Genomic DNA, 14,242 nt, shown 5'->3' on the forward strand with positions numbered 1-14,242 from the left:
CTGGTGTCAGGTTTGGGGTTATAACACTGGTCCTATTCACTTGCATAGTGATGAACATTTATAGTCTTGCTAGTTTTGTGCTAAGCGATTTCTTACCTTTCCAGCGAGTTTCTTAAATTATCAAAGTAGAATTTCCAGGTCAAAGGATAACATGTAATTGTTGAATCATCTTCTAGAAAGGTTTTTAAGTACCATTTTATACTCCTACTGACAGTGTATGACAAGACCTGTTTGTCAGCGCTAGTACGATTCTTAATCTTTTCGTTGGGTGAATGTGTGTGAATTTCAGAAGTAATAGATGCTTTTTTTTAATGCAAAATATAGAAATATTGTCAGGGTAGCCTCCCCCATTTCCACCCTGCCCACTAATGGATAAAAAAGAAAAATCTATATCACAGTATTTTAATTTGCATTTCTAAGATACAGGTTGCAGTATTTTTTCCTTTTTTTTTTATTTGCCTTCATAATTTAATTTTTTTTTTTAATTTTTTTTTTAACGTTTATTTATTTTTGAGACAGAGAGAGACAGAGCATGGACGGGGGAGGGTCAGAGAGAGGGAGACACAGAATCTGAAACAGGCTCCAGGCTATGAGCTGTCAGCACAGAGCCTGACGCGGGGCTCGAACTCACGGACCGCGAGATCGTGACCTGAGCCGAAGTCGGCCGCCTAACCGACTGAGCCACCCAGGCGCCCCTTGGCTTCATAATTTTAATGTTATGTTATTGCCTGACATATTTTTCCTAATTGATTTGGGTCCTGCCTTGGTGTACTACTCTAAGATGCTTTTTTACTCCAGGTATAAAAATATTCACTTAGATTGTCTTTGAGTATTTTTAAGGTTTAATTTTTTATCCTTCAGTCTTCAATCCATTGGAATTTTTGTTCTAAGATTCAAAGTACATGTTTTCTTTCTTTTCTATGAGATTTTAAGTGAGCTATAAAACAAAATTTCAGACCTGAAGATGACTTTAGTTATCTTCTAGTCGATCTTTTCTCTTTTTAGAACTGAAAAAATCTGAGGCCCTTCACCCCAGTTCAGATAGCTAGTTAAGGGCAGAACCGTGGTTAGATCTCTGGCCATTGCTCTCCTAATGTAAAGCTTTTCCACCATCCAGTGGCCTTGGTTGTAGAATATGCCATCTTTCATCTATTTTACATTCCGTTATATTGTTTAAATCACAGTTTATAGTTGTTATTCACATTTACATACATTTTGCCTGTTTATATGTATATAAACATTTTGCCTGTTTATATGTTTAATGTTTCCCAAAATTCTTTTTTTGTCTCAAGAAAGTTTTTAACAGTGTCTTAATGGTTTTCCCCTACTACCTTGGAGATTTATTATGTAATCTACCAAACTGCAAAAAGAACTTTACTTTGAGATAAGATGCCTCCCTTAAAGCTTGGTCCTACCTTCTAAATAAGAGCTAATCACTCTTTCCTTCTCTGTTTTTAGAGGGCATCCCATTAGGCAATTCAGAGGCAGACAGACAATTGCTGGAAGCTGCAAAGGCTGGCGATGTAGAAACTGTAAAAGTAAGATATGATCTTGTGTTTTTGTTAACTTTTGGGTTTTATTTTCACGGTGTTTAATGTATCTGTACTGTTGTAATGAAGAGCCTAGTTATGTATATGTGCCTTGTTTTAAAAGGTAAATAATGAGGGACGCCTGGGTGGCTCAGTCGGTTAAGCGTCCAGCTCTTGATTCCAGCTCAGGTCATGATCTCACAGTTCACGAAATTGAGCTGACAGCACAGAGATTGCCACTCTCCATCTCTCTCTGCTCCTCCCCCACTCACAGTCTCTCTCAAATTAAAAAAGACAAAACCCTTTAAAAAAAAAAAAAAAGGTAAATAATGATAATCTAGTTCTTCTCTCCAAGTAAGGATCGTTGTGCAATGAAAAACTTTAGTTTCACATGCATCTCAGTAAATACCTCACAATCACAAACTTAAGTAAACTGCATGTTTATGGAAGTACATTTTGTTTAAAGCACCTATTCATTTGTCCCTTTAAAAGAATAAGATACCAAATTATTGTCCATTGTTTATATGACGCATAAAACAGGAATGGGAAAAAGAACTAAACAGTGTGTCACTGTGTCTACGTATTTCTTCTGGTTTCATTTCTTTGCCCTTTTCTACCACTGTGTTGTCACTTTTCGGATCCACGGTCTCCTAATAATCTTCAGTTCATCTAGCCAGCTTCAGTTCGTACGCGGCCCATCTCCTGTGGTTATCCTCTGTTGAATTACCCTTCTTCACATTTTGCTTTACTTTTTACTATAGAGTCATAGGTAGTAGTTGAATGCCTGTACCAGATATTTCTGTTACCTACAGAAATTGTATATCCCAGTAAATAACTCAGAGCCTAACATTCTGAAAGAGCAAGACTATTTTTCAATTCACCTAATATAGGTTAAAATTAACATGTTTTATGAATTAAATAATTCTTCAGTAATGCATTGGGTGTTATTTTTTCACTGTTGCCCTCAGACTTTTTCAAAAACAGTGCTGGTCCTATTTGAGGGAACAGTGATAGGTAATAAGTTTTATAAACTAAATTTGTTGATGTGTGACAGAAGTAGCCAAATAAAACAATTTCACTGTATTTCTTTTGTGTCCTCAATCCTGAACAGACTCACCACACAAAGATTTCCTGAGAATGAAATATGTTGGTGTCATCTGAACTTGAGCTCTAAGGCAACTTATTCACTGTCCTTTTAAATATAAAAGAGACCTCTGAAAGTTGATTTAAATGTGCATGTAATCTTTTCCTGCTGCTTTATGTGGGTAGATAGTAGTATAATCATCTCCAAGTAACTTTAGATTTTATTTTTTAAATAATTTCATTTTTCAAAGAAAAAAACACCACTATAAGGCAGTCTTATTGTTTGGTATGTTTTATATTTACATTCTCATTCATTTAAGTAGGAGGTTAAATAAGATACTGAAAGGAGGATTTGGTTTCTATTACTGAATACTGCTGACTTATAGAAAAACAAGTCACTTGAGTTAAAAGTAGTGAGCTGGTTCTTTTTTTTTCTGGAAAAGTGATGAAAAAAGTAAAAGCAAGGTGTCTGGGTGATTAGTCAGTTAAGCATCCAGCTCTTGGTTTCAGCTCAGGTCACGATCTCACAGTTCGTGAGTATAAGCCCTGCCCCACACCAGGCTCTGCACTGGTGGCACAGAGCCTACTTGGGATTCTCTCTCTCTCCCCCTCTCTGCCCTTCTGCTCGCACTGGCTCTCGTGCGCGCTCTCTCTCTCTGTCTCAAAATAAATAAACACTTAAAAAAAACTAAAGGCGGGGCTCCTGCGTGGCTCAGTCAGTTAAGCATTGACTCTTGATTTTGGCTCAGGTCATAATCTCACGGGTTTGTGGGATCAAGCCCTGAGTCAGGCTCTGCTCTGACAGCATGGAGCCTGTTCGGGATTCTCTGTCTCCCTCTCTCTCTCTCTGCCCCTCCCCTGTGCATGTGCTCTTGCTCACTCATTCTCTCAGAATAAATAAATAAACTTTAAAAAAAATTAAAGTCAACTAGTTAAAGGGCTACCAGCTGATTTGAGTTGGGGTGAGGGTGCTGGGTTAATTTTAAACACTTGGGGCGCCTGGGTGATTCAGTCAGTTAAGTGTCCAACTTCAGCTCAGGTCATGATCTCACAGTTTGTGAGTTCAAGCCCCACGTTGGGCTCTGTGCTGACAGCTTGGAGCCCGGAGCCTGCTTTGGATTCTGTGTATCCCTCTCTCTGCCCCTCGCCCACTCATGCTCGCTTGCTCATTCTCTCTCTCTCTCTCAAAAATAAACATTAAAAAAATTGTTATTCATTCACTTACGTATATTCAAGAGCATAAAGCTATATCCAGTATATATAATAGTGGAGACTAGACTTTGTTTTTGTAAAGATAAAAGGAGTCCAGAGCAAGAAAGAGATAAAGAGAAGAGATGGGGGCAGGAATTGGACTTAGAGAACAAAATAATGCATTGGATTGAGGAGAGCCCTTCCTTTCTCATTCTCTGGGAATAAGCATTAGGCCATCTTCACTTAATCTCTGCTTTTAAAATCACCTGATGGTAATTTATTTCCACAGCCTTCCTAGTCCTTATCTGTCTGTAAACAGGGGACTTGGTGTGAATCACTGGGACAGTGACATGTGCATATTACCCAATGAACATTCAATTATGTGTTCAGTTGTGTTTGTTTAAATACATCAGGTTAGATATTTCTTCCTAGGTGTTAGAAAACTTGTCTCAGAGTATACAAAACTAAACCGAGAGGTAGGGAGTAAAGTGGCTGGTGATAACTACCCAAACTAGCAGCACATGGCACATGTATTAAAAATATTCATTTTTCAAAGCCATGAAATACTGTCTCAAATGCAACACTGAATCTGTAGATCTGTCAACCTCTTGGTTGAAAGTGTAAAAAAGCTTTATCAGGGGTGCCTGGGTGGCGCAGTCGGTTAAGCGTCCGACTTCAGCCAGGTCACGATCTCGTGGTCCGTGAGTTCGAGCCCCGCGTCGGGCTCTGGGCTGATGGCTCAGAGCCTGGAGCCTGTTTCCGATTCTGTGTCTCCCTCTCTCTCTGCCCCTCCCCCGTTCATGCTCTGTCTCTCTCTGTCCCAAAAATAAATAAACGTTGAAAAAAAATTAAAAAAAAAAAAAAAAGCTTTATCAGTCCTCTGATTAAACCCTCTGAAGTTAAACCCATGGATAGCTACCTACTTTGGTTTATTAGACTTAAGTTATCCCTGCTTTTAAGGTAGGATAGTAAAAAAGTAAGAGTTTTTACTAATATTGATATTCTTTGGACTTTTTTTAAGCACCACAATTTATTATGGTTTTTTTTCCCCCAAACATTTGTACTTTTCATACAAGCATGAATAAAAATGTTATTCTTACAACTTTTCTCATTTAGGCTTCCTCATCTAAAGCAAAGAACGCAAAAAAAATTATTTGACTCTTTTCTTAATTTTCCCGAGGATTATAAGTGTAGTTCCTTGACTGCAAGCATCACCTGGGAACTTGTTAGAAATGCAGGTTCTCAGGCCTCACCCCAGACACACTGAATTAGAAAATCTGGAGATAGGATCCAGTACGCATGAAAATTTGAGAACCCCTGTCTAGAGCAGTACTTCTACAACTTGTAGCACTTCAGACTGTAGTGTGCTTACAGATCATCTCGGGATTTTGTTAAAATGCAGGCTCTGGCTCCATAGATGAGGGTCTGAGATTCTGCATTTGTAACAAACCCCAGGTGATGCCAATACTTCTGTGACCCGGTCTACCTCTACATATATTTGCCATGAACGATTGCTGATAATTGGTACTTTAGATTACCTTTGTGTAAATAGTAGTAGTGATAATGATAAAATTTACCCACTAGCTTTAGCCTCATCTTTAGGCATAGATGAGAGGACCAGAGGGATGGATTCCCTATAAATGACAAGGTAAAATAAGAATATAATTCCCTGTAAATGGCAAGGTAAAATAATGGGGCGTATGGGTGGCTCAGTCAGTTGGGTGTCCAACTCTTAATATCTCAGGCTATGATCCCAGGGTCGTGAGATTGAGCCCTGTGTGGGGCTCTGCGCTGACAGTGCAGAGCTTGGGATTCTCTCTCTGCCTTTCTAACTGCCCTTCCCCAGCTCTCTCTCAAAATAAGTAAGTAAATTTAAAAAAAGAAAATAAGTAGTTTCTGAGAATACTGATTTAATGAGACAAGAAAATAAATCAGACATTTGAAATTTCTACTAAACTAATGAAAACAAGAAGTCAGGATAGTCAGCATCATGTGTGTACTGTGTTCCATCCTACAGAAATTGTGCACTGTTCAGAGTGTCAACTGCAGAGACATTGAAGGGCGTCAGTCTACACCACTCCATTTTGCAGCTGGCTACAATAGGGTGTCTGTGGTGGAGTATCTGCTGCAACACGGAGCTGATGTGCATGCTAAAGATAAAGGGCAAGTACCAAGAATTGCTGTGGCCTCTTTTCCTTTATCTGACCTTTCTAGGAAAGTGTGAAAAAAATTTTTTTTGAAAATCTTTTTCGGATAGTTGGGTTGGTAGCGCTTTTATTTTCAGAGAAGTCTGTTACCTAACACTGGCTTAAATGTAGCTTCTTAATTTCAGTTAAGATTTTACGAGGGATCTGGGGCGCCTAGGTGGTTCAGTCGGTTGAGCTTCTGTCTCTTGATTTGGGCTCGGGTCATGGTCCTAGGATTCTGGCATCAAGCCCCATGTCCAGATTCTCTCTCCCTCTGCCCCTCCTCTGCTCGCACACTCTTCTCTGTCTCTCTAAAAATAAGTAAGTAAATAGATTTTATAATGGTTAGCATTTATATAAAGCCTTATTTGTATAATGCTTTGTAATCTTATAATGACTAAGGAGATGAGTGTGTTTGATTTTTAATATAGTGAATTTTTCAGTATGCATTGAGGATATTTGAATTCTTCCTGTGTATTTTTCTTCAGAAGTATACAGTTCTCAATTCTAGATAGTTTACAGGTGTTTGTTATATTCTCTGCAATTTAAAAAATGTTTTAAATTTCCTCCCAGACCCTCCAAAAATAATTCCATTTCTGTTTTCAAAATATTTAGGTTCTATAAAATAATAATAAGCAGTGTAATCTCTTATGCAGTTCAAGAAATATGTCAGGGGTGCCTGGGTGACTCAATCAGTTGAGCGTCTGACTTCGGCTCAGGTCATGATCTCACGGTCTGTGAGTTCAAGCCCCGCGTTGGGCTCTGTGCTGACAGCTCAGAGCCTGGAGCCTACTTTGGATTCTGTGTCTCCTCTCTCTCTGCTCCTCCCCCACTCATGCGAGCGCGCACGCTCTCTCTCTCAAAAAAAAAAAAAAAAGTTAAAAAAATTTTAAAAATAATAAAAAGAAATATATCAGTTATATGTAATTCTAAGTTAAATCTATCTTTGTGGGGGTGCCTGGGTGGTGCCATTGGTTGAGTGTCTTCGGCTCAGGTCACAATCTCAATGTTCGTGGGCTTGAGCCCTGCATAGGCTTTGTGCCAACAGCAAGGAGCCTGCTTCAGATTCTCTGTCCCTCCCCTGCTTGCGCGCGCTCTCTCTCTCTCAAAATAAATAAATATCGAAAGATAAATAAATAGGAGTGCCTGAGTGGCTCAGTCAGTTGAGTGTCTGCTTTTAGCTCACGTCATGATCTCGTGGTTCACAAGTTCGAACCCTGTGTCAGGCTCTGTGCTGACAGCTCGGAGCCCGGAGCCTGCTTTGGATTCTGTGTCTCCCTCTCTCTCTGCTCCTCCCCTGCTTGTGCATGCGCTCGCTTTCCCTCTCGCTCACTCTCTCAAAAATAAGCATTTAAGGCAAACCATAAGAGACTCTTCAAAACTGAGAATAAACTGAGGGTTGATGGGGGGTAGAAGGGAGGGGAAAGTGGGCGATGGGCATGGAGGAGGGCACCTGTTGGGATGAGCACTGGGTGTTGTATGGAAACCAACTTGACAGTAAACTTCATATTAAAATAAATAAGCTTTTTAAAAGATTTTTTTAATAAAAATTAAATACATATATATCTTTGTGTTGCATTCCTTATGTAATTTTTCATTTCAGAGGCCTTGTACCTTTGCACAATGCATGTTCTTATGGACATTATGAAGTTGCAGAACTTCTTGTTAAGCATGGAGCAGTAGTTAATGTAGCTGATTTATGGAAATTTACACCTTTACATGAAGCTGCAGCAAAAGGAAAGTATGAAATTTGCAAACTCCTACTCCAGGTATATTTACTTACTATGGACTGGGTTTATTACATAGAATATGTTTATATTTCTAATAACTTTTAATATAAACTTAAACTTGTAAAGGAGTATGAAACAGCTAATTCTCTACCTCAGTTTCAGAATAAATGTCATGAACACTTGTATATCTTAATCTGCTAGGATGTTTACCACACACAGGTTTATTATATAAAGTCAGCTATCTTCATGTAACAGTTCTCTGATGATTGTCTTAATTTTTCCTATATAGTACTTTAGCCTCAAGACATTTGATGGATTGTGTAATTTATAAGCCAGATTTATTTGGCACTAATAAAAGTGATAGTACTGGTTTAATACAGGTACCAGTGTAGATATTTTACACTAAAAACAAAAGTTAGAGCACTTGGCTGGCTCAGTCAGTAGAGCATATGACTAAATTAAATCTATACTTTATGTCAGTGTTCGTGAAAATTAAAAATAGCATACATGAAAGTCAGTTAATGAAATACTACCTTATTTTGAACATAATGTAAAATTTTTATTAAATTGCATTATAGGGGTCCCTGGGTGGCTCAGTTGGTAGAGCATGCGACTCTTGATCCCAGGGTTGTGAGTTCAAGCCCCAAGTTGGATGTGGAGCCTACTTAAAAAATAAAATAATAATAGTAATAATTTAATTGCATTATTAAAGCCCAATAATATTTAACTGCCTCTGTATTCTTTTTATTATAATTTTCTGTGTACTAAATCAAATATAACAACCATGTTCATCTTTAAGGTAGAGTCTCTCCATATAAAATAGGATAGGTTTTTTTTGGTATAGTTACATTGACTATTTTCTTCTTGACTAAGGGCAGGCTTAAGCTAGTACCCCTTTGTCTATTTTCCACATGCCCAGCATGGTGCGGACCCTACAAAGAAAAACAGGGATGGAAATACTCCTTTGGATCTTGTTAAAGATGGAGATACAGACATCCAAGATCTGCTTCGGGGAGACGCAGCTTTGTTAGATGCTGCCAAGAAGGGTTGTTTAGCCAGAGTAAAGAAGTTGTCTTCTCCTGATAACGTAAATTGCCGTGATACCCAAGGCCGACATTCAACACCTTTACATTTAGCAGGTAAGTGAATGAAGTTGCATAACTTTAAGCTGGTGACATCTAAGATTCATTTTATCGGGGTAAAATATTTCCTGCAAGTAAATTTAAAAGATGCAACTCAGATGTCGTCTTTTACCACCGTTATACCTGAGTATATTTGTACAGGGCAACTGTATTTCATGTTCACTTTAGTGCTAGTGTGTTTCATTCGGTAAGAACAATTGAAAGAGGCTCTGCCGGTCACTATAATTTTTAAATCCTCTTTGGTGATTGAGTTTTGGCCATATAAACTTGAAAAATTAGCCTGCTTGAGCCAGCTTTCCTCCTCGTGCTAAAGCTCTCCACCCTTGGGGTAGCTATTAAGCACAAGCAGAAAAAAAATCTTAAGACTAAAAAGTTACGTAAGCCTATTGCCAAAGTAATTTGTTGTATTTGTTAGTCCTGCTATAGGAAGGTACTGGAGGCTTCAACAACAAACTTTTTCTCACAGTCTGGAGGTCAAGGTGTTGGCAGGATTAGTCTCTCCTTGGGCTGCAGATGGCCACCTTCTTACTGTGTCGTCACATGGCCTTTTCTCTATTGTGTGCACATGCCTGGTGTCTCTCACAGTATGTCCTAATCTCCTCTTTATAAGGACACCAGCCAGGTTGGATTAGGACCTTCCCTACCAGCCTCATTTTAACATAACTACCACTTTCAAGACCTCATCTCCAAATACAGTCCCATTCTAAGGTACTGATGGTTAGAGCTCCAACATAGGAATTTGGGAGACAGTTGAGCACATAACATTTTTACAAGTTTTCACTCATGAAATTGGCACAGTGCAATTGCTTTTTAGTGCAGGTGTACAGCCTGGTTTCTTTAGCTGCGTGGAAGATGCTAGGGAACGGGCCGTTAAAATCCCTGAACTTACAGCTGTTGCTTCATTGGTGTCACATTAAAGGCATAATTTGACTCATACAAGTTTATCTAAATATACAGAGTTTAGAAAGAAAAATCAGAGAAAAAAGTAATGCAGGTGTTTCTGCCACTTTGTGTAAAATGGGAGATGGATGTCTACTCTTATTTTTTTTTCCTCTCTCTCTCTCAGTTTATGTTAGTCTCATAGTGTGAATAACTGAGTGTGCTCTTAGTATTTAAAAGACAATTTGCGGGGCGCCTGGGTGGCGCAGTCGGTTAAGCGTCCGACTTCAGCCAGGTCACGATCTCGCAGTCCGTGAGTTCGAGCCCCGCGTCGGGCTCTGGGCTGATGGCTCAGAGCCTGGAGCCTGTTTCTGATTCTGTGTCTCCCTCTCTCTCTGCCCCTCCCCCGTTCATGCTCTGTCTCTCTCTGTCCCAAAAAAATAAATAAATGTTAAAAAAAAAAATTAAAAAAATAAAATAAAATAAAAGACAATTTGGGGGATGCCTGGGTGGCTCCGACTGGGTTAAGCATCCAGCTTACGGCTCCGGTCATGATCTCGTGGTTCATGAGTTTGAGCCCCACCTTGGGCTCTGTGCTGACAACCTGGAGCTTGCTTCAGATTCTGTGATTCCCTCTCTCTGTGCCCCTCCCCCGCTCATGTTCTGTCTTTCTCTGTCTCTCGAAAAATAAACGTTAAAAAAAATTTTTTTAAGACAATTTTGGTGATATGTGATTTTTACCTTTAAACTTTCACCACCTGTAAGTTGGGACCCCACTGTCCAAGGAAAAGAATTACTCTGTGTCTTTAGAGAATTTTGGTAGTGATAACCACAAGTGCTAACATGATGACAGAAAGCTTTTATACTTCCACTGGTAATGGGGAGTTTTTCATCCATACAAGACAGGATGTGATGTGACATCCGATTTGAATTATGCTGTGTATATTTATTTATATTAGCTCTTCTGTATCTTTATGGTAGCTTATCTAGAACATTTAACAATAACTATTTAAATCTGTGTTGTCTTTGTAAGTGGTAAATAAGTTGTATATGCAAACCATTTCTGCCTCCTTGTGCAGTTTTATAACTTGAGACCTGAAAGAACTTTTGGATTCATTGTAATACTTAGTTTATGGTAGTTCTGTGGTTTTGTTTCTCCCTTCTTGATCTTAAATGTTTTGGCTTTAAATCCTTTAGCAAAAGAATAAAAGCTACAAAAAAATAAATGTGAATAAGATATTTTGAACTATTTTAAAGTTTCAAGTGATACCTGGTTTTATGTTGGCAAAGTTCCCAATTTGCTTTCAATCTATGATTGTGTGTCAAATAAGATATACTTTACCATAAGACTATGTACTAAGATAACGAACAGTTCCCAGTATGACAGCTAAGAAGTTATGGTATATTTATAAAATACTAAGTTTCACTTCATGGCTTTAGCAACATTAGGTTCTACTATCAGACGCGCACAGGTGTATATCCCTAAGATCTCACTCTACAAAAAGCATGTCTTTGCAGCCTTCCGGGAAAATGGAGTCTTGAGACCCATGCTGGTGTGCTGTCTCCTATTCTGCTGGCCACTTGTGTTTCTAACTTGGCTTTTATATGCTTAAATGCCTTTTATTTGTAGCCCTTGAGACCATGTACCTGAGTACAGGAAGTTGTATATAACAACCATAAAGGCAGGGACTTAGGTAGAAGGTTTTAAAAGGAAAGATATTAGCAAATCAGTCAGTATAACTTTTGAGAGGCTGTGGAATGCATATCACTGAAAGCTTCCAACTTGAGACCAGTGGGCAGTTTTTTTCATAAGATAAAGTTTTAATACATTCTAGTGGAGAATTTTAGATTTCTGTAAACTTGCTTTATTTTTCAAAGCATGTCTATGCTTTTTATATAGATATATACAGACGCGTAGATTTAATTTTTTATATTAACAAGTGGAAGTAATTTTAATTCTTTTCTAAATTAGCTGGTTATAATAATTTAGAAGTTGCAGAGTATTTGTTGCAACATGGAGCCGATGTGAATGCCCAAGACAAAGGAGGACTTATTCCTTTACATAATGCAGCATCTTATGGGGTAAGTTCTTTTATATTACCTTTAAAAAATCTCTAAAATTTTCAGGGCACGTGAATGGCTCAGTCAGTTAGGCGACTGACTTCGGCTCAGATCATGATCTCACAGTTCATGGATTCAAGCCCAAGTTGGGCTCTGTGCTGACAGCTCAGAGCCTGGAGCCTGCTTTGGATTCTCTCTCTCTTTCCCTCTCTCTCTCTCTCTCTCTCTCTCTCTCTCTGCCCCGCCCCCCCTCACACTCTGTCTCTCAAAAATAAATGTTAAAAAAAATTTTTTTTAATCTCTAAAATTTTCAAAGTGGAAATCAATATTGCAGTTCTCAAAGGGCATTTAGTTTGACTTTTTTGTTTTATAGAGGAATAAATATGAGGGCTAAAGAGATTAAATAATGTCCAGGTTTCAATTCTGAATCTGTTGTAAGCTTGCTCTGTGACATGCAGCACATTTGTCATTCATTTTATTATCTTCCTTAGCACCTCCTATTTTCAGTGAGATGTTAATGATTTTGTTTATTTGTTGGTACCAGGAAAAAAACTGGGACTCCTAAGAGTCCTTAGAGATTCAGGTGCATTGTTCCTGAGTTTATAACAGCCCTAAATATTACAATTAGTATTGACCATTTTCAGTAGGTGTAGTTTGAATAATTGGGGAAGGTTGCTGGTTTCTAAACTGATGTTCAGCAGTTACAACACTTGGATAAATGAGAAGTTGTTTAAGTCGCATTCATTTATTTAGTTCCTGTCCTGTGTAGAATTCTTGAATGTTTTCTGATTTCTCAAGTTATTAAAATGTCTACTGTAATTTTTAATCAACTACCCATAAATTATGATGTTGGGGAGAAACACAATTTTTTTTTTTCATTTCCAGAGTAGGTTTGAAAATATGGAAAAATAAGTATGTAGCTAGTTTCTTCTTAGGAACTAAAATGTGATAACATTTCAGACTGTAACAGGAGTATTTTCTTTTACAGCATGTAGATGTAGCAGCTTTACTAATAAAGTATAATGCGTGTGTCAATGCTACGGACAAGTGGGCTTTCACACCTTTGCATGAAGCAGCCCAAAAGGGACGAACACAGCTTTGTGCTTTGTTGTTGGCCCACGGAGCCGACCCTACTCTTAAAAATCAGGAAGGACAAACGCCTTTAGATTTAGTTTCAGTAAGTGATGGACTCTTTGAAAAATCTCAGTGCTTTTCTTAACTTTTTAATGTTTGCTTGGTACATATAAAATATCTTTATGGTGAATGTGGCAAAATCTTTTTTTAGCTCAGTTTAAATATAGGATTTCTTTGGTGTTAAAATGTAATATGTAAATAATAGGACTATCAATGAGCTATTGTATCCTGAGTGCTTTTGGAAATAGGAAAAAGAAGTATGAGGTATAGCTGCTTACGTTAATTTGGAAATAAAATTTCCAAATACAGGCCCTCAGTGAAGGCTGTTAAGGGGCATACTGTGCAAGGTCACATAGGACACTGGTCTTGATGAATTTCCCCTCATTGCCCTCAGGGTGCTGCAGCCACAAAGCCTGCTTCTTGTCAGGATTCCAGTTCCTCCCACACTGCCTGTTCCCAGAGTTCCGGTTCCATGCTTACCTCCCCAAAAGTGTTCATAAAACAAGCTTGTTCCTTAAGTTTTTGGGGTTGTGGTCCCCCCCCCCCCCAGGGGAACTCATGTAGGAGTCTCTGTTGTACCTCCACTTCCTCTTTGGCCAGTGTGACACAGGCTCCTCTCTCACCTCTACCACTGAGGAAATTGGCCAGGGCACTGGAGGGAAAGAGAGAAGAAATTCTTGTTGAGATACAAAGGAAAAGCAGTCCCTTAGATTGCTTTCTACTGAGAGAGATTTCTGTCACAAGTAACTGTCACAAGTTACACTGAGAAGCTGATTCAGTTCAGCTTCATTGGGGGTTAAGTAGATTTTTCTCAGCAGGCTGACAGCCCAACCATATTTGCAACATTTCTTCAGGGAAGTGTCTTTCCAATCCCAAACTACCTTGGGAACGCACTTTTCTAATTCATTCCACCCATCTGTTAGTCCACCAGACATAATTGACATGAAACAAAGTGCTCTAGAGAACAGGTGTGGGCTTTAGAGCCTAACAGACTTGCCTTAGAATTCTGGCTACCACTTGTAGTTGTACGGTCTTTCACCTTGCCTAATCTCTAAGCCTCAGTCATGTCATCTATAATGGGGGTGAAATGTCTGGTTAAGGGGTGCCTGGCCAGCTCAGTCAGAAGAGCATGCAGCTCTTAATCTGAAGGTTGTGAGTTCGAGCCCCACATTGGGTGTAGCGATTACTGAAAAATAAAATTTTTAAAAAGAGAGACAGAGAGAGAGAGAGAGAGAGAGAGAGAGAGAGAGAGAGAGAGAGAGTGTGTGTGTGTGTGTGTGTGTGTGTGTGTGTGTGTGTGTGTGTGT

The 14,242-nt window shown here is 38.8% G+C and overlaps 1 protein-coding gene across 1 annotated transcript in view; it reads left to right on the top strand.

The window, feature by feature from the left end:
- Positions 1 to 14,242, top strand: part of TNKS2 (tankyrase 2) — a gene marked incomplete at its 5' end in the record, with an annotated part of 67,564 nt that overhangs the window by 34,345 nt on the left and 18,977 nt on the right. Inside the window, 6 exons of the mRNA XM_040486908.1 lie at positions 1,459 to 1,538; positions 5,821 to 5,966; positions 7,593 to 7,758; positions 8,639 to 8,858; positions 11,713 to 11,822; positions 12,790 to 12,978. Coding sequence (XP_040342842.1) covers positions 1,459 to 1,538; positions 5,821 to 5,966; positions 7,593 to 7,758; positions 8,639 to 8,858; positions 11,713 to 11,822; positions 12,790 to 12,978 — 911 coding nt within the window. The remainder of the gene's footprint in view (positions 1 to 1,458; positions 1,539 to 5,820; positions 5,967 to 7,592; positions 7,759 to 8,638; positions 8,859 to 11,712; positions 11,823 to 12,789; positions 12,979 to 14,242) is intronic.

The sequence above is a fragment of the Herpailurus yagouaroundi genome, unplaced genomic scaffold (assembly GCF_014898765.1).
Source record: "Herpailurus yagouaroundi ecotype Mexico unplaced genomic scaffold, PumYag 163, whole genome shotgun sequence".
In the NCBI taxonomy this organism is placed as follows: domain Eukaryota; kingdom Metazoa; phylum Chordata; class Mammalia; order Carnivora; family Felidae; genus Herpailurus; species Herpailurus yagouaroundi.